We start from the raw sequence: 18,426 nt of genomic DNA, 5'->3' as shown, positions 1-18,426 counted from the left end.
AGCTTTCCTTGAGCATTCCCAGCGCAGAAGTGGGGTTTATACCATCACACTCTAACTTGTGCAGACAACATAAGATACATCTAGATACTAATTACCGGAGATGCACACAAATTCCCGAAGACCCAAAGCGATCCTGTCTATTACCGCACTAGGTATGTCCGCGCCGTCTGCGCAAAAATGCGTAAGGATCGAGGGTCACAAGGTTAGGGATCACGCGGCGCCAGGTGGGCCTTGAGCGCTTGTGCCAGCACCATCGGCGCCATTGCTTCCACCGCCCCCTCTGCTGCGTCCACCGCGTTGTCCTTCCAAGACCCCTCTAACACGTCCCCTTCCACGCCCTCGTCCTCGTCCTCGACCACCACCGCCGCTATGACCAGCCGCCGCGTCCTCTCCAATTGGTGCAGAGCTTTCTAGCGCAGCCGCGCTCGCTGACTGTGTAGCACCCGCAGCGACATCAATGTGAACACCGGGACCGGCATACCCGGACCTTTTCAAGCCGGCAGCTCCTGCAGCATCTGCAGCAGCGCTGCCCTTTGTTTTGCGCGATCCCTTGGCGTTCCGTTTCTCCTGCAACTTGACACGTCTAGTCTCCTCCGCAAACCACTTTTCGAACTCTTCCTGCTCTTTGCGTTGACGCTCCAGTGCCTGCTCGACTTCTTTCTCCTCCGCTACAATTTCCGCAAACGACTTGCGCGATGCATGGGCGCGGGCGAGCGCGACTTGCTGTGCTGCGCTGTCCTCCTTGCGCTGTTGCTCTTGGATCGCGAGGAAAGATGTAGTGGTAGGCGACATTCCTGGACGCGTGGAAGCAGTAGTACTAACTACAGCTGCTGGAGAGCTGGCACCTTGTGATGAAGGCCTAGGCCAAAGCGCGAGCGAAGGGGTGTTAGGAGTCGTTGTGGTGGACGCCCAGGCATTGCCCCCTTCATTGCTGCCGAATCTTCGTTGCTGTTGCGTCGCACCTCTACTGCCGTTCCGTGTAGGAGTAAAGGTTGGAACTTGCATTGAAGATCCATTTGCAGATTCGGCGGCGCCCCATGATGAGAGCGAAAAGGCGCAAGGCACGGCTGCTGGTGAATTAGATACCGCACGCAAGAGGGGAGATGGCGTCAATGCGCCTGTCGGCGGAGAACGGCTGAAAGCTGGAAAGGAAGGCGGAGAAGCCAATGGAGCGACTTCGCGATCCAGGGTCTTCCATGCCGGAGATGCAGCTGGCTTGCTCTGCATCCGTTGTTGCCACGGCGAGGCGGGCCCAATTGTTGCGCTCGCAGGCTGCATGGTTGTGCCTTCGGGCGCTGATGATTGGCCTTGCTGCGCGGTCGACCGCTTGCGATCCTTTTGAGATAGCTTAGGCGCGATGCTGATCGACCCAAGATCCGCTAAGTTTACGTTGGTCTGTGCAGTGGCCTTCGTCGGCGTCGCTGCCCCTGAATTGTTGGTAGAAGCGCCTGGGGTACTCTTCTGTTCTGCAGCCATGATGCTCCTCAAGTCGAGACCAGGTGAAGCAGCGTTCGGTTTAGCAAGCACCGCACGTGCGCCCCAGGGTACTGCACCCGGCTTACCCTGCATCGAGCTACCTCCGAGCTTCAAATCAGTCATGGCTCCTGACAAAGTGGAGCGTGAGGCTGATGCTGAGGCCGATGGCAGCTCAAAATCGTCCATGTCGAACATCAGGCCCGAGTCTGGCGCGTTAGGCAGCACAGTCAACGGTTTCAGGTCGGGGCTTGCGGCCGAAAAGTTCGAAGCAAGAACGCGTCGCCGCGAGTCCACAGGTGCGACGGCCGGGGACTTGGGCTGACGTCTGGGCATACGCTGACTGACGAGGTTAAGTGAGGGTTTGGGGATGTCAAGATCGCGCACGTAGTCCTGATGCTTGACCATTAGCACTGCTATACGGTCCACAGAGGCTTGCCGGTGCATGCGGTCGTTCTGGCGCGCGCGTATGTAAATCCCCAGATCCTTCAAAACTTTGTGCTCAAGATCGTCAAGCAGCCCGCTCTCCAAGAACGGCTCCAAGTTGCGCGCGCAGAGATCCATGCAGGCCTCCTTGAGCGTCTTAGCGTGGTAAAAATCGGCATCCGCCATAATGGACGCAACGTTGCGCGACCAGATCCGACGCCGGAGAATGGCGGAGCATATGAGTGACAGTTTGCCTAGCAGCAAATGGTCGGCGGATACGAGGACATCGACAACAAAGTCGATGAATTCTTCCTGCGTTACGTCTTTATCGGCGCCGCGGAAGACCTCGACGCCAGAGTCAACGTATAGATGCTGCAGAACCACGCTAGCCGTCGCCCAATCAAGAGGGCCCATGTCGACGTCAATCACCGCGTGCGAGTCCCATCTCCCGAAGGAAAAGTCTGGATGAAGTAGTGCGGTGAAGAACGGCGAGCGCCGCAGCACGACCGAGTGCGCGGGGACGATGCGGTCTTTAAAGTGTAGACGGACATCGTGGATGGCCGAAGCAGCGGGTGGTTCACGATCGACATAGTTGTCGAACGCGCTCTGAAGGCATTTGCGTAGCGACGCAGTAGGTGCGCGCGGGACGGGCGAATTGAGTGACAGAGAGAGCGTGGAGAGCTGCAGCAGCTCAACAACGCCCTTGAGATCTGTGAGAACTTGCGGTCTACTGATGCGCAGCGCTGAGTACTGTCGCTCGATTTGCATGCCGATGCTAGCGGTCCAGACGGGTGGCAAGTCATCAGTGTAGATATATTGCAGAAGGAAGAGCGCAGCGTGGAACGAGCAACTCGGCAGCTTGACCGTGACGATGCCTGGCGTGGGCCCCTCGACTATGACTCCGGGCGGCAAGTGTGCTTTTGCCTGCGCCGAGTCAGGTGCTTCGAGCGCCGCTGCGAGCGTGGGAATACGCGCGGTGAGGATGATGCGATGCGCGGGGATGTATTTACCACCAGCGATGACGAACAAGTCACAGCCATTAGGCGGACGCATGTTGTCCGGACCGTAGACGACAACGCCGCTCTCGCTTGGATTGTCCCATCTGCGAGCAGCCTCGGCGAGAAGCTGCGCCATCTTGACGTACTTGACAGTCGAGCCGTGGTCTTCCTCTTCGTCCGAGTCAGTCTCTGACTCTCCCGCGCCAGCATCCGCCAGTGGCGGCCGTGCAGCGGCAGTTGAATCGCACACGTCCGCTGCGATGCTCATGCCTTCTTCCATATCACCATCAGAGTAAGAGCGAAGGTGCGGCAACTGATTCTGCAGCGCTTCCTCCAGGGACCGACCGCGAATCTTGATCTCGCGGCAAGCAGCATCCGCTTTGATTGCTGCGAACCCGCCGCTCTCATTCATAGCCACCTTGACGACCCGCTGCAGATACGGCACTGCGTGAAACTTGAAGCCGCCACCTTTACCGGACGAGCCTCTGCTGCCAGCACCGAGACCGGCACCTGCGCCAGCTCCATCACGCCCCGCGGCAGTAGCGCCACTCACGCCAGCGCCACCCGCACTGAGGGCGGTGGCACTGCCGCCAGGATCGTTGCGCCGCGCGCGCACAAAGACATGTCCGGATTCGGTACAGAGGATGACAGATCCGTCTGAAGCGATCGCGACGTCTCTAACCGCGGTGAACTTCTTGCGGACAGACCAGACGAGTTGCGGTTTAGGCGTGATGTTCTTCAGGCTGGTGGCCGAGCCGCTCTTTATGTACTCAGACGGATGGTCGAGCGAAAAAGTAAACAGGTCGCCCATGTCGCTCATTGCCGCAAATGTCGTTCCGGAGCTGGTAATCTTGTTGATGATGGGCTTCGGGCGCGCCTGCTGCGGACGGAAGATGTTGGACGAGATCTCGGGGCGGAAGCGGTTCAGCGGGAACTGGACGCGGTGCGTGGTGTCGTTGTGAAGGACGAGAACATCCCAGTTGGTGAAGAGACACGCGGTGGCGAAATCCGTTGCGGCGACTTGCTTGATTTCCTGCGAGATGGTGGTCACCTTGCGTGGAACGATCTGCACCGGTGTTGCATAGCGGTCGTAGCCGAGCTGACCGGTGTTGGTCCCCCACGTGAAGAGGCCCTCAGCGGAGAAGACAACAGAGTGCATCTTGCTCGCTGCAGCGCCAAGGATGAATTCCTTTTTGAGGGCGCCAACAACCTTGCGCGGTGTGATTTGCGTGTCCAGCTCACCGCCTGCACCGGCACCTAGACTTGTACCTGTACCTCCACCTGCGCTAGCAGCAAAGGCCGCGAACCCGCTACTTCCGCTGCCGCCAGCCCCAAAAGTAGCGCTCGCCGCTCCACCGCCCTTGCTCGGCGCGCTGCTGGACGCGACAACGCCAAGGCCGTGCTCGACAACGTAGCCAAGCTGCGAAAAGCGATTGAGGCCGAACGAGTAGACCGCACCGCTAGCGCTGACGATGAGTGTATGGTCCTGCGCAACGGCAATGCTCTGCGCAGTATCGCTGAAGTCCTGCAGCGGTTCGAAACGGGTCTGCATCCCCGTCGCGCGGCCCAGACGCCCACTGCTGCCGATGCCGCAGACCCAGACGTTGCCGCTACGCTCGGCGGTGAGAAGGACGGTGTGCAACTTGCTCATCCCTATGTCCCTGACGCGGATCCGGTCGAACCGTGAGCCAGGCATGCCAGCATACGATGCTGTGCTAGGAGGCGTTTGACTGTTGTTTGGGTCACCGTCACCGCTACCGCGACCGAGAGCATCTTCCTCCACGCTGCCGCTGCCATTGTCACCAGCGGGAGCCGTCTTAGATCCGCCGCCTTCCGCCCGGACAAGCTTGACGCGATCTGGCAGATGCCTGTCATTCCCATCTCCGAGGCCCAACGTGTAGTTCCGATTGACGCCCCACGCCAGCACGTCGGACCCTCCGAGCTGCGGGTCGTATTTTGGGTTGGTCCCAGAGACGGTCGAGTTGTACAGGTCGAAAGGCGTCAGACCTTCGAAGTCCTTAACGCGCAGATCAGTGTCTTGCCGTCGCAACAAGGGGAGTGCGAGGAGCAGATTGCCAATGTACAGTGCGCGGTGGAGCGGTGTCCAGCCTGCCACGGGTGCGCGAAAGAAATGCGCTTTTAGCACTCCTTTCTTGTGAAAAAATGCACGCGTGCTGCGGCTCACCACTCTCATGATCCTGCAGATTGACGTTGACGGCAGGATGCGCTAGTAATGCGTTGAAGTACTCGATCGCGCTCGGCTCCAGGCTGCTACAGACGAGATGGAGCGCCGTCCTGCCGGCATGGTCCCGTCGGTTGACTTCGGCTGGCGAGCAAGGCCCACCTCCGACTGGCATGTGTCCTGCATTCCCCCATGAGATCCCCATGCCTCCGCCTGGGGACTTGGAGTACGACGAGTATGGATACGACTGCGCAGCTCCGCAGGATGAAGGGCCTGCGCCAACACCGCCATTTGACCCGCTCGCATTTACACAGCCGCTCCGGGTAGTTTGGGTCGCTGTGCTGCCATCTTTGCCGCAACCTTTGCCACCACCCGCGGCGCCTGCAGAGCCCTTTTCCGTCGGGATGCCTTTGACTGTGCTCCGCAAGAGCGCGAATGATGCAGCGTGTCAGTTCGTGACTCCCATTGGCCTCCTTTCCTGCGATTCAGTCTCTACTCGTGCAGAACATACTCACGTACGTTGCGAAATCTCTGCAGATCCCGCACATGCCAGCAGTCGATCAGGGTGGGGACTAGGTGAACCATGCAAGGTAGGTGAGTGGAAAGAGTCGAAAGGAAAGAGCAGACGGCAGGACGGAGAAGCTACGCCTACGTGGTCACTCTTGCTTCGGTCACGAAGCACCGAGTGAAGCACGCTTGACAAGCTGCTCTTTCCTCTCTGCTTTCCTCTCGACGAAGAGCCTTTACCCCCGAGGTTGCCCGTGAAATAGCCGGACGTGGGCTGGGCGATATTATTCTGCTGCTTCCCAGGGAAAGAAAAAAGCCTCTTCAGGACGCCAGCAAAATCCGTTTGGGCAAATGGAAGCAGTATTTCCTTTGCGTCGAACGCGTCGATACCGGTTACCGGAAAGGATGGAAGGGACTGATGAAAGGTTTGGGGACGATAATGAGCGCGTCGAGATGTGACAAAAGGCAGTGGGCGACACGTGGCGCGTCTCCTCTGGGCGACGATGAGTCACGGTGGGAGCTGGAATTGACTCGATTCGAATTCTTTGCGTGCGATAAAGGCTAGCTGACTCTTGTCTCCTTCTATGGAGGCTGCCGTGGATAGGATGTATCAGGCTCACCGCCTTTAGAGTTGTTGCAATGAAGATGACTATCAGATGTGCTTCCGTCCAGCATGCCCCGCGTCCATTCCATCACAACGTGTATGCTGTGCTGGCTGGGAGCCTGGGAGATTGCCAGCGACCCGTACCTTTACGCGATACAGGCAGTCAAGTTTTTCACAGGCGCCGCATGGGACACCATTGGGGGAAAATTCCCCGGTTTCATCATCAGAACCCGAGGGGAAATTGCCCGCCAAATGTGAGCTCCGGCGCATCTCAAAAAAACTATTTCAGCAGAAAGAGCCGATGAAGCAAGCAGCACGAATGGGACACTGGATCTCCTTTTCGATTCACACATAGGCTGCAACGTGCTGTCAGAATGGCTCCTTGGCAACATGGGTTCCGTTTTGGCTTCTTTGTAGTCTTGTCTACGCAATTGTCACCACTGCCGGCACCACTTTCTGTCTCGGCCTCCTCACAATATGCACCGATGGGGTGGCACACGACTTGGCTCACAAGCTCACTTGCACGGTCAACATAGCCCATGAAACATTTCAATTATGTTTTGCGCACCTTCTCTTCTGTTGGCGGAGTGCGTTGCAATGTCTTATACTCAAGGGTGCAATGTCCCATCAGCGACATCTCAAGCAGCGATCACGAATGTCTGCCTCTCCTCCGTGAAATGGTCTGCAAAACGGAGAACCGTTCCCTTGGTCCTACCGAGCTTCCGAGTCATACAAGCATTGCTTCCGCCAGGCGGAGCTTCGAGTGCTGACGGATATCCAGCCCCTGCACTAAAATTGACCTTGGACAGTGCCACACCGAGTGACGCTCAAATCTACGCCTATGAAATACCCCGTGAGAGCGACCGCGAGCAGAATATCTGGACCGTCGAAGAAAGCGATTTGGCGCATGTCACAACTGCGGGATTCAAAGTGACTCACCTCAATTCTTCCTGCACCCACTTACACTCATACGAACACGCTAAATTCCCCGCCGGCGACGGTCTAGCTCTTCTAATTCATCATGCAGATCAAGGGGACCGGTTCGTGGCAATAGAGGCTGGGTAGATCGCCCTGTTGTAACAAGTGTACGATCTGATTGTGTCAAGAAGGAATCCAGCATTGTAAAAGCGTTTGACTTCCGTGTGAAGGCCCCTCATTTTCTGCAAATTCAATTCTCTTCTCATGTTGAAGGTGCAATTGGCGGTTCCGGACGGATGGCCAAAGGGTGCATTTTTCTTGGGCAAAGAGCTCTCGGTAGGCCGCAACGCGAGAAAGATGAGCACCTGCAAAGCCCATTGAGCTTCATTCTGCCCTTGTTGCTATCTCGCCGCCGCAATGGGTACAGAGCGAGCGGCATGTGGAAGGATGTGCTTGTCGATCTCCTTAGACACTGGCATGGGTTTGCGCAAGATATACTTCGGCAAGCGTAAGCATCACTGCTGTACAAAGGTATGAGTCCTTCGGTGGAATCCAGAACCCCGATTGGGAAGTTATCTGAGCATCGGCCTCGTCTCCGACAGGAGAGCATGCTCCTTGGCACACGTCACGTGTGACACAGCATGTGATTGATCCTCTGCCCTTCAGCCAGGCAACACTTGGCTCGGGAACTTTGCATCAATGGCGAGATTACAAGTGACGGCAGTAAACAAAGAAGCACAGTCTAGCCCGCACACCAGGCTCGCCGAGTCCTTGATCGATAGTCTTTGAGAAAGTAGTAAAACTCTGCGTGGAAGATGGCGGGAACAGGGAGTACGGTGCTGGCGTCAGTCCGACAGTCACTTTCGGCAAGAAGGTCACCGGCGTGCCGAAGTGTCAAATTGAGCACATGACATGCCGAGTGAACAGACACAAAATTGACACAGCGCAAGATTGAGTGTGCATACTGTTCTTGCAGGGGCGGGAAACAGGAGGCTGGGGCAGGTTGCCACGTCCATAGAACATACAGTCGAAGTTTGCGCGGCTTCGAAGCGACGGTTCTCTGATCGACGAGCAGGCAAGGAAAAGCCATAAGCAGACGCAACGTCGAACGATGTGCAATCGGGAGGAGTGGAAAACCGGATGGTGGAACGCGCATACGGTGACAGCAGGGCATCCAGGAGAAGAGAATTGGCAGGGAGGAGCAGGCCGACCCGGCAAAGGATTCGAGGGAGAAGGGCGCAGAACATACCTGAAAGAAGAGGAGAAAGAAGAAATGGAGGTTGCTTTAGAAAACAGGTGAATGAATGGAAGAGAGCTAGTGACAAAGAATGGAGACGACCGATCCAATTGTGCCAAAATGTGAACCGTGGCAAATGCGGATCCCCAATGGAGACACTGAAAAGCAAGCGCCTCCGATCACAACTGGTTGCCGCAACTTTAAACGGAAATTGCGAGCAGGCAGTTCAATAGGGAAAACAAAGTAGATCTTCTGGTAAGAAAAGGATCTAAATTACAGATCCGTAGAACACCGAGATGGTGAAGTGATGAGAAGGGAGGAATGGCGCATAGCGGACACGTGCGGGGTTGGACCAAGTTGGGATTTGCTGAGCCATATATTTGTATGGTGACTCTCCTACGTCACCGCCATTCCGGGGGCTGGAGAGGAGCTGGGAGGAAACGGAGTCCGCTCTCGTATGTGCCACTGTGACATGTAACCCTACTTTGCTCATTCCCTGCCATATCCAATCTCCGCGTTCCGCGCTCCATGTTCCGCATTAACCCTTGCTACTCGTCTGGCCACACGCCCGTGGTTCGGGCCGCGGCTCGCTCGCTTCTTCATCACCATCATCCCATCGCTTTTATGCTCTTGGCCATTCAAATGAACGAGCGGACGACACAAACCGTCGCACTTTGCATTCGCACGAGAGACGGAACCGAGGAAAGCCCCTGGACCATCTGATTTCAGCGCTTGGAGAGGCGGTGGTCAGGACAACACGAGAGACCGTCGCCACTTGCACGCTTGGCTTGTGGTTTGTGGAACACGTGAAGGTGTCCTGGTCGGCGGGGTGCGTCAAGCACTGGGAGCTAACGTCACGAACTCGCCTCATTCAAGCAGCATGAATGCCATCCCCGACATGGCAAAGTCGATCCTGCGGACATCAGCGGCCAACCCGGCGATGCGGACTCTGGGAGCAGCATCAGCAGTAGGGGCTGGCGCCCATTATGGCAGCTCCTCCCTCGCTGAATCGAGCGAAGCGACCTGGGCGCATCCCTTGCTCACATTTCTGCTGCAAATCGCTGCTTTTCTCAGTCGCACATTTCAGTCACTCCCAGGCTCTGCTATCCTAATGCGCTACATCCGCTCGTCCTACCAGAATGACCCGGTGCGCTCGCTGCTCGAGCTCCTCCTGCTCGCCTTCGCGGTGCGCACCGTGCTGCAAAGTCGCACACGCTCCAACGTCAGCGGGAGCAACTTTGTCAAGCTGACTGAGGAAGAGATCGAGGACCTTGTTGCGGACTTTACGCCGGAGCCGCTCTGTGCACCACTCAGCGAGGCAGAGAAGGCAGAGCTCGCATCCGTCCCACTCATTGCCGGCGCCAACTCGGCCCGGCCGAGGGTTGCGCTGCCTTTGAGCATGGGCGGATCTGCAGAAGTCGGAGGAAAGACACTGCAGGTGCTCAATCTCGCCAGTTACAATTTCACAGATCTTGCAGGGCAGGACATCGTCAAGCAGCGGGCGATTGAGACGTTGCGCGAGTATGGAGTCGGAAGCTGCAGTCCCCCAGGCTTCTACGGAACGATTGGTACGTCCCTTTGATGAGCTCTCTTCACTTCCGCACACATGCTCTTACCTCAGTATCTTCAACTCTGCACAGATGTGCACATGAAGCTGGAAGCCGACCTGGCGCGGTTCCTCGGCACCGAACGCGCCATCATCTATGCGCAAGGCTTCAGCACGGTTTCCTCGGTGATTCCGGCGTTCTGCAAGCGCGGAGATATTATCGTCGCAGACCGCGGCGTGAACTACGGCATCCAAAAGGGCATCCAGATTTCGCGCTGCAACGTGCGGTGGTACGACCACAACTCGATGTCATCCTTAGAAAAGGTGCTGCAGGGCATCACGCGCGAGGACAAGCGGCGCAAGGGCCCGCTAACACGGCGCTTCATCATTACCGAGGGCATCTTCGAACACGATGGCCAGATGACGGATCTGATCAAAGTTATGGAGCTGAAGCGCAGACACAAGTTTCGCCTCATCCTCGACGAGTCGCTTAGCTTTGGCACAGTCGGAAAAATGGGCCGTGGCATGACGGAGCTGTGCGGTACGCCAGCGTCCGAAGTGGACATTCTCGTCGGCTCCATGGCCAGCACGCTCGGATCGTCTGGCGGCTTTGTCGCCGGCTCGGAAGTCGTCGAGTTTCACCAACGCATCAACTCGGCCGCCTTTGTCTTCTCCGCCGCGCTGCCTGCGCTGCTGGCCGTCGCATCTACAACCGCGATCGAGTGCTTGCAGTCAAATTCTGGTGTGATGGACGTGTTGCAGGCGAACATCAAGGCGCTCCGCAGCGTACTCGACACTGTCGAATGCATTTCCATCCCTTCGCACAGCCCATCGCCCATCATTCACATCCAGGTGCGCAGCATAAATGACCCGCACCCGCAGACACCGGCGGACAAGCTGCCGCCTTCACATATAGCCCGTGTGAACGACGAGAAGGGCGGTGGAGCAGCAGGCTTGCTCGCGCCTCCCGTGGCCGCTGGCGTAGCAGCACTGGCGCGACAGGCCGCTAGTACGCACGACCTTCCGAAAGAGGAGCAAACGCGGCTCCTGCAGGCCATCGTAGACGACGCACTGCTCAATGGCGTCTTGCTCGTACGACAAAAACGTTTGCCGAGCATACAACCCAAGATCCTCGAGATCGGCCCCGATGCGAGGCCGTCCATCCGCATCGCCGTCAGCACTGCTTTCACGAAGAAAGAAATCGAGAAGGCCGCGAATGTTATCAGAGCCAGTTGCATCAAGGTGCTAGGGAAAAGATGATGAAGAGCGCGTGGCATGTGTGCAAGTTGGACAGAACCTGAGGGTAGCATTTGCTTAGATAGGTAGAAAAGCAGAAGGCACAATGATCAGATGAACTGCTGTTATGTACTCTACAGGATCGCACTGGTGTGTCTTCTGCATGTCACCTCCATCCAGTTATGGCGGCGGGGGTCTTTAGAATTACTCAAGTCGGCCGAGTCATAGCCCGCAAGTCACAAGATCAATAACAGAACATCAAGGCAGATTGCGGAAAACGAATGCTCGAATCTATGATGCATGGCCTTCTTAAGAACCGATAGAATGCTCCCAGAAAATATTGGCAGCAGTAAAAACGAAGGCAATGGGAGTACAAATCAAAACTTGGCCGGCGGTTAAACTCACGCATGAAGTCCTTGCATTCCACTGACAAAGAATGACGGCGCATTGCGACTCTTGACATCCCGCTCCAGCAAGCCCTTCGAACATTCATGTTGCCTTGGATGCCGGAGTGCGAGCTACAGTCGGAGAGGTAGAGGCTTGTGCTAAGCCGAGACGTGGGGCCATGCGTCAGTCAACGCTTTGCCCAAATTATGCATGTGATGACCTTTCCCACAACCTTGCCCATAGCCGCTTGTCACGTTCCTCTTAACACGGGATGAGTGTGCACACCCCGTTTCTCAGAAGTACCTGAAAATTTCACCAGGAGGAACAGAATCACCACGCCGCACGTCTGGCTAGGAAGCCAAACGAGCAACGTGACTTTCACGTTCCTTTGAGCGTCGTGTTTACTCTCCTACCGCATGCGCTTCCACGCAAGCAGTTGTCGTGTGCTTAATTCTACATCTTCGAAGCAGCCCCTCCTTGACTGTTCACTCTTCGCCGGGCCACGAGCGTCCTCACCGTACTTCAAGCTGCGCCCCCAGTCCCTGACTCGCCGGAGATGTCCTGTGTGCTCAAGCAGTCACGCGTACCTTTTTGGGACTCAAGGTTTACCCTATTGAGATATTCCGGCGATGCATCTTTGACAGCTGAATGGGTTGCATCACCTGTGCGCCGTGCAAATTCTGTGGATCCTCACACGTCTCCACCCGTCCCGAAGCCTTCTCTGAACATTGGCGGTCGAGGCGAGAGCGTGCTGCTGCATGACGCCCATCCGTTGCTAAAGATATTCAGCACCATGTGTAATGGGCGGCATGATAATTCGATTAGGCGAGGTGTAGTCCGAAGAGCTCGTAGCGAAGCGATGAATACCTAGAGGCGGAACCGCGAGAGAGACGCGCGCTCTTTGCTTAAAAGTCTACACCGCTCCAGTGCCACATTGACCTGTTTAGACCTCCAGACTCCAGACTGACTTGACTTGAATCAGTGCTTATAATCTGGAGGGCTTTGGCTGTCGTGGTTGAACTTCATCTTAGCCGAACGGTCTAGCATCAACGTTGCCAGTTGCCACAGGAAGAACATGGGGAGGCTTGTGGTGCCAGCCTGCGCCTGAGAGCTTTGACCCGTGAAGCAGCACGCTGATGCGAATTGAAACTGATTGACGGTTCCAGTCAAAGCCATACCTGATCGAAGCTTTAGTTCACCTCGCCGACCCACTTGGGCTCCTGACTCCTCCACCGACAAGGATTGACACGGAAATCTACCGACGATTCTTTTTAAGCATTTTGAACGCGTACCGAATCCCAGAATTTCCAAGAACAAGATGAGCAGGATGATCGGTCGCCGACCCTCCAAGCTCGAACTGAACGCCATCGCAGCAACGGACCAGGAGCACGTCAAGTCATCCGCCACCGCATCGGCATCAAGTTCGAGCGCACAGGCAGGTCCGAGCACAGGTAACTCTATGTCAACCATGCGAGCATCAGGTTTAGCCGATAGCAGTCCTGCGCTCGCGGCGATAGATGGCTCATGGCATGATACCAGCCTGCTACAGAGCCCTGCGCTCAACTCCGGCCTGTTCTCTGCGGGCTTCAGCGGCGCGGTCTCTTTGCCGCCTAGCGCGTCCAGCTTGAGAGATGGGGAGGTGGCAGCCAACACTCTAGGTCTGCCTACAACCAGAGACGGGATGCGAGTCTTATTTCAGAAGCGTATACAGAGCTTTCAATATGTGAAAGGGACATTAACAGGGTGAGCTGCATGGGACTGACCTAGGAGCGAGCGAGGCGGTCAGTTTTAAAATCTGAGCGTGGTATGTTCCCCTTCGCAACATAGAAAGCAATTGTGGATGAACACAGTGCGAATATCTAGGAAGGATCTGGAGGCAGCCTTTGACTCTGAACGTGTACGGAAACGGTGAGTTCACAGCCATCTGGCTCTTCATGGGTCCAAGGACGGAGGAAGAACTGATATATCGATCGGCGCCAAAGAACAACACGACATATGGTGATCGGTATCTCGATGGCGCCACTTCTCGAGATCCGGTCCGCTCCAGAGTTTTGCAAGGCGCTGCTGAACATTATGAATGAGGTGGACACCTTCTCGGAAGCCATCGAGAAGGACAAGGCGAAAGTTCGGAACATATTCAAAGCCAAAGGCAAAGGCCGCGCTGATTTGACTCTGCCGGATAATGCCATCACCACCGTCGGGATCAGCGGTGACGCTGCGCTGCTCTGGCCGAATATAGTGAGTAGCGGCAGCACGCTGCGGCCACAAAGCATTCGTGCAGGCAGACTCACCAGCCACATATGTCCCTTGCTCGTCTAAAGCCGTATCATCTCGATTTTTTCCAAGTTTTCATGACGCTTTGCGACATCATAGTTGAGACGTATCACAAGCTGCTGCTATTTCTGGGACCATCCAGCCCAAACGCTGCTGCTAACAACGGTGGGCAAGCACTCGACGGCACCGCCCTGGAATTTGAAACTGCGACCGCGGCACCGGTACCTCTCACTGCCGCCTTGCAGGACATCATGCTCAAGGTAGACTCGAAGTTCAAGGTACGCCGATATTTGGCTTTTATGCATGGTCGCATCTGACCTGACCTTGCTTATCCTCAATTCGCCCAGAAAATCTTGGTGCAAGTATCGAAAGAGATCGATGGGCTGGCACGCCATCTGATCAAAGAGGAGCTCGTCAACCTCGAGAGCGCCATTAAAGGTGCTTCGCTCAGCACCATGGCTCATTCTTCACCACCTATACCGCAAGTCAACATGGGGACAGGCAGCAGCATGATGGGTAGCATACGCGGACACTACTCGAATTCATCCGTCTCTTCCACTTCTGGAAAGCTCGCGGGCTCATCCTTCGGCTTTACACCCGCGACTCTGTCTTCCACTGGTTCGTCGTACTCTAGCGATGCGGGGAGCCTAGGATACGCCACCACCAAATCGTGACGCTCGCTTGCTTCGGTCGTTAATTATGGCAAATTAATGCAGCATGCACACCTTTCGAACGCCCTCATCTACCCCATTGTCACTGTTGCAAATGTTGTATTCCCACCCTCCAAGTGCACGGTATGCAGGCTGAAAAGTCCTGGCGTCATAACATGCGGCGCGTAGCCCCCTGCCTGGCTCTGCCCAATGGTATCTTTAGATAAGGAAGCCGATTCACGCATGCTTCTAAAGACGGAGTCGTTCTTGTCGAAGAGCTCGACCGGTGGCCTTGTCTCCGCCATGCGGGCGGTTTACATTACGATTGCCTGGAGAGTATTCATACAGAGAAATTAGTCATGACGCCCTTGAATTGATGCGTTTTGAGTTGAGACCGGCTGCATGCTCATAAATGATTGCTCCACTGTGCGACGCAGGAATCTGACAGCGGTCAGCTTCGTGTAGAAGCGCTTTGGATCGCTGCGAAGCACGACTCACGCTATGCGATCAACTGCACCATCTGTCTCAGACTTTGGATGATCATGAAGGCGCAGGCGAGCACTGCGCCGAGATTTCTCGGCGACCTGGTTCACAGGCCCATGTCCACGAGTCCGAGCATGAGCAGGACGGTGTTGCCGATGCTGTCCGTGTGAATCTGCACCTACTGCGCGAGCGCAATGCTGACGAATCCTGCGCGGTTGTTGTAATCGAAACAGAGGTTACGTTGGCAGATGAAATCTTCCTGCTGCGAGCAAGCGTGGCCCGTCAGCACGCCGTTGAAAGTCTCGTCGTGCAGGGTGTAAACATGCGAGGTGACCAGCGCCTCGGCGCGCTTTGTTTCGTGCGAGCGGCGCTGGTAGAAACTTTGGATGATTCAGAAGGCCAGGACGAGCTGCAGGAATTCGAGGAAGAGCCAAAAGAACGCGTAGGTGACAATCGCGCTGTCAGTCGATGCAAGAAAATGCGTCAGCAGCGTTGCTCCTGTTTCTTTTTTGAAAGGATTATCGCCAACGTCGGACGGGCATTCACAACTTTACAAAGACACCGAATAGAGGGGTGGCGAACGCAAAGCAGAACTTGGCAGCCTGGAGGTCCATGGTATCGACGTCCTTGGTTAAGCGCGACTAGGTACGCCCGGTGGGCGCCGTGTTGAATCACGCAATGGGAACCCGGAGCACACCGCCATCGGCGGTGTGGAAGAGTGTGACGGAGGCGTAGAACACGGCGAAGTTCATCATTAGGTTGCTGACGAATGTGAAACTGGCGCACTCGGCGCCGACGCCAGCGTAGATGCCAAAAGGCCAATATAGTCTCCCGTGTGGAAGCCGGGGATCTCATTGCCAGTCCAGAAGCCGAGGATGAGCGATTTAGCGGCGTTCCAGCCGTGCTGGCGGACAAGGGGCGCGAGCACGATCGGGAACCAGGAAAATCATCCGGGTGCGGTGATGTACCCGGCGTACACCTTCCACCCGACCGCGCCAGCGGCACGCTCTTCGTCCTCCATCAGCTTCTTGGTGGATGCGTTCGACCCAAACTGCGATGCCCTGTCTTGCTTTGCTGCCGCCTCGCCTTTTGATATTGCTTTCGCATCCACATCCGCCTGGCTGGCTGGCCTTGGAGTCGGCGGTATCGGATTTTACGCGGGCGCTTCGCGCCGCGCGTTGCCCAACTCCTCGAAGCTTGGCGAGCGCGCCGGCGGTGGTGACGACGTCGCTGGAGATGTTCTGCTCGCTGATGATGCCATCATCGAGGAGGATGATTCAGGCAATGTGCGGGAGGACATGGAGCTGGTGTGTTGCGAGGACGCGCCTGGAGCGCGACAGAGGCCCGGCACCGGCGAGGAAGCAGTTTTGCAGGATGCGGTGGCCGACGTGCGCGTCGACGCTGGAGAGTGGGTCTTCGGCGAGGACGATGTGGGAAGGGACGCTGGAGGCAGTGCCGGGACCTCCCTTTTGACCTCCTCGCCGGCCGCAGCGCGGCGGAGGAGGCGCATCCGCTGTTCGTGCGCGACGTTCCGCGCTCTTTTCTTCTTCTTGTGCTCCTTCGTGATGCGTTTCGCCTCAGCTTGCTTCTCCTTGGCGTGCAGCTCCTCCTTGGTCGGGTCGGGCCGCACCTGCACCTGCGCCTCGGCAGCAGGCATCCTTTTGTCTTTGTTGAGCCCGTCGACTGGCCCGGCCTGCGAGTCGCTCGTCTGCCACCTGTAGCTGCCTTGTGTGCGCACACCGTGCTTGCTGTCCGTTGAGTCAACGCCCTCGAGATCGTCGGCGAAGAGGAATTGCCGGCGCTGCGCCGCGCGCACACTCACAATGGCGACGGGTGCGGCCCAGATGAGGTGAACGAACACGACAACGCGGTCCATGCGGTAGGTGTCCATGGAGATGAGCGTGGCAATGCGGCTGAGGTATGCGCGTGGTGCGCGGCTGCGCTGATGACAGAGGTTCTTGCGGAAGCTGGTGGCGACGTGCGCAGGACGATGCCCTGCGCCTGGTCGGATTAGATGACACTGTTGAACGGATACATAGCGGCCTGCTGCACGACGTACAGCCCGATAGCGAAGCCGTGCCCTCAGCGGTGCGCTCGTGGCCTTGAGCGATAAGTGGCGCACACGCTTACGCGTGCGACCGCAACAGGTAGTTCAGAGTTCAGCAAGCCCTGCGTCACCAGTGGCGAGACGACAGGGAGGATCTGATGAAGAAGAAGAGGAGGCCAGTGAGTAATAGGGGGATAAAGAAGACGCTGCCATGTCGCGATGGGGAGGGGAATGGGAGAAGGCTGGCCTCAGCATTCGACGCATCTAGCACATGCCAAAGCCATGAGCAGCGCAACGAGTGAGCAGACGGACATGCAGAGACGCACCGATACACGACGGCCAGCAGGCTCTCGCTGGGCTTGGGCCGGCCGCGCTGAGAGCGCAGGATGGGGTGGATGGATCAGGGTACGGTGCGCCAGAAGGCGTCCAGGTCATCCGCGGCGGGCTCCTGCTGCGCCTCAGCGGATACGGAGGTACAATCCGCGCTCAACAAGACGGCCCATGGGGCCGGACCGGCGGCACAGGCTCATTCCCCACATGTCTGGGGATGCAAAGGCGGGGCTTCACGTGCATGCGTGTGTCAGAGGGTTCCCTTTCTTCGATTCCGCTCAGCCAGCGAGCCAGTCAGTCAGGAAGTCAGCCAGTCGTTCATCGAGAGCAGACACGACCGGGAGGGGCGACAGTGCCATAGGGGCGAAGAGAGGCCGACCCATCGTCCCTCTTGAGCGGCGTGCGCCATCCCTGCCAGAACAGCGCGTCGAACCGCGTGAAGAGCAGGTGGGAGGCGACGTTCGACGCGGCACCCGGGACGTCGACGCCAGCGCCGAACGTGCGCTCCTTGTCCTTTTTATATAGGTATCAGCGCCGCGTCCATCCGCGCTGCCGCTGTCCCTTCCGCTTGGGGCGTGGACTGGGGGACCAGTGGGGCTTGGTGTAGTGTATGTCGTCCAATGGGGCCACGGCAGAGGATGACGGTGAAGGCATCATCCCATCGCGTAGGGACCTGCGCACATCGCGCAAAGGGAAATAGGTTTCGGCTGGAGAGATGGTACGTGCCCCTGGTACCGCATAGAGGGCGGGCGATGAGAAGATATATTATATATAGCTCAATGAATCAATATCGGAGGGCCAGGCGTCAGCAGGGATAGGGATCCGTCTAGAGGAGGGGATACAGACGACATGTAGCGAACGCTGACTTGCCGACCGGGGAGGAGGAGGAAGATGTTGTACGTGTTATATCCAGTGCAGTCGCATTGCAGAGCCGTAGCGCAGTGAAGAGTACATTGTATAGATACCATGCTGCCATACTAGCTGGGAGGGAAATAAATTAATTGAATGCGCAGATGGTCCCACGACGACGACGACGATAATAATGATAATAATGATGATGATAATAATAATAATAATAATAAACCATACCCAATGCGTTTGTTGGTTGGTGCTGGCTGATGGACCCAT

The 18,426-nt window shown here is 56.8% G+C and overlaps 6 protein-coding genes across 6 annotated transcripts; 3 read left to right on the top strand and 3 right to left on the bottom strand.

The window, feature by feature from the left end:
• Positions 1-72: 72 nt before the first annotated feature.
• Positions 73-5,953, bottom strand: K437DRAFT_97117 (uncharacterized protein). Its single transcript, XM_013390655.1, has 3 exons — positions 5,595-5,953; positions 5,083-5,493; positions 73-5,006 (listed from the first exon to the last, which is right to left on the bottom strand). The coding sequence occupies exons 1-3, from the start codon at positions 5,662-5,664 to the stop codon at positions 211-213; spliced, it is 5,277 nt and encodes a 1,758-aa protein (XP_013246109.1). The 5' UTR covers positions 5,665-5,953; the 3' UTR covers positions 73-210.
• Positions 5,954-7,809: 1,856 nt separating this feature from the next.
• Positions 7,810-8,457, bottom strand: K437DRAFT_253289 (uncharacterized protein). The gene has a single exon (XM_013390654.1). It carries the CDS (start codon positions 8,353-8,355, stop codon positions 7,984-7,986), a length of 372 nt encoding a protein of 123 aa, XP_013246108.1. The 5' UTR covers positions 8,356-8,457; the 3' UTR covers positions 7,810-7,983.
• A 578-nt stretch (positions 8,458-9,035) lies between these two features.
• Positions 9,036-11,386, top strand: K437DRAFT_253288 (PLP-dependent transferase). Its single transcript, XM_013390653.1, has 2 exons — positions 9,036-9,913; positions 9,986-11,386. Exons 1-2 carry the CDS (start codon positions 9,226-9,228, stop codon positions 11,149-11,151), a joined length of 1,854 nt encoding a protein of 617 aa, XP_013246107.1. The 5' UTR covers positions 9,036-9,225; the 3' UTR covers positions 11,152-11,386.
• A 1,120-nt stretch (positions 11,387-12,506) lies between these two features.
• K437DRAFT_253285 (uncharacterized protein) lies at positions 12,507-14,593 on the top strand. The gene is made up of 5 exons (XM_013390652.1): positions 12,507-13,257; positions 13,342-13,422; positions 13,497-13,752; positions 13,836-14,066; positions 14,136-14,593. Exons 1-5 carry the CDS (start codon positions 12,833-12,835, stop codon positions 14,460-14,462), a joined length of 1,320 nt encoding a protein of 439 aa, XP_013246106.1. The 5' UTR covers positions 12,507-12,832; the 3' UTR covers positions 14,463-14,593.
• Positions 14,594-16,074: 1,481 nt separating this feature from the next.
• K437DRAFT_265920 (uncharacterized protein) lies at positions 16,075-16,812 on the bottom strand (the record flags this gene model as incomplete). The annotated part of the gene is made up of 1 exon (XM_013390651.1): positions 16,075-16,812. One exon carries the CDS (start codon positions 16,810-16,812, stop codon positions 16,075-16,077), a length of 738 nt encoding a protein of 245 aa, XP_013246105.1.
• A 295-nt stretch (positions 16,813-17,107) lies between these two features.
• On the top strand, positions 17,108-17,949 carry K437DRAFT_97004 (uncharacterized protein). The gene has a single exon (XM_013390650.1). The coding sequence runs from the start codon at positions 17,188-17,190 to the stop codon at positions 17,821-17,823; it is 636 nt and encodes a 211-aa protein (XP_013246104.1). The 5' UTR covers positions 17,108-17,187; the 3' UTR covers positions 17,824-17,949.
• The last annotated feature ends 477 nt before the right edge of the window (positions 17,950-18,426 follow it).

Source organism: Tilletiaria anomala, assembly GCF_000711695.1.
Source record: "Tilletiaria anomala UBC 951 chromosome Unknown K437scaffold_3, whole genome shotgun sequence".
Taxonomy (NCBI): Eukaryota; Fungi; Basidiomycota; class Exobasidiomycetes; order Georgefischeriales; family Tilletiariaceae; genus Tilletiaria; species Tilletiaria anomala.
Note: the sequence above shows the minus strand (reverse complement) of the source record. Positions and strands in the feature narration are given on the sequence as shown.

What these genes read in the sequence shown, in the direction of transcription:
- K437DRAFT_97117 (XM_013390655.1), bottom strand. Translation starts at nt 5,664, where the DNA reads ATGGTTCACCTAGTCCCCACCCTGATCGACTGCTGGCATGTGCGGGAT. An exon ending in GCAGAGATTTCGCAACGTAC is followed by an intron (nt 5,494 to 5,594) that starts GTGAGTATGTTC and finishes TGCGGAGCACAG; the next exon opens with TCAAAGGCATCCCGACGGAA. An exon ending in TCTGCAGGATCATGAGAGTG is followed by an intron (nt 5,007 to 5,082) that starts GTGAGCCGCAGC and finishes CACCCGTGGCAG; the next exon opens with GCTGGACACCGCTCCACCGC.
- K437DRAFT_253289 (XM_013390654.1), bottom strand. Translation starts at nt 8,355, where the DNA reads ATGTTCTGCGCCCTTCTCCCTCGAATCCTTTGCCGGGTCGGCCTGCTC.
- K437DRAFT_253288 (XM_013390653.1), top strand. Translation starts at nt 9,226, where the DNA reads ATGAATGCCATCCCCGACATGGCAAAGTCGATCCTGCGGACATCAGCG. An exon ending in AGGCTTCTACGGAACGATTG is followed by an intron (nt 9,914 to 9,985) that starts GTACGTCCCTTT and finishes AACTCTGCACAG; the next exon opens with ATGTGCACATGAAGCTGGAA.
- K437DRAFT_253285 (XM_013390652.1), top strand. Translation starts at nt 12,833, where the DNA reads ATGAGCAGGATGATCGGTCGCCGACCCTCCAAGCTCGAACTGAACGCC. An exon ending in GTGAAAGGGACATTAACAGG is followed by an intron (nt 13,258 to 13,341) that starts GTGAGCTGCATG and finishes TTCGCAACATAG; the next exon opens with AAAGCAATTGTGGATGAACA. An exon ending in AGGTAGACTCGAAGTTCAAG is followed by an intron (nt 14,067 to 14,135) that starts GTACGCCGATAT and finishes CAATTCGCCCAG; the next exon opens with AAAATCTTGGTGCAAGTATC.
- K437DRAFT_97004 (XM_013390650.1), top strand. Translation starts at nt 17,188, where the DNA reads ATGGGGAGGGGAATGGGAGAAGGCTGGCCTCAGCATTCGACGCATCTA.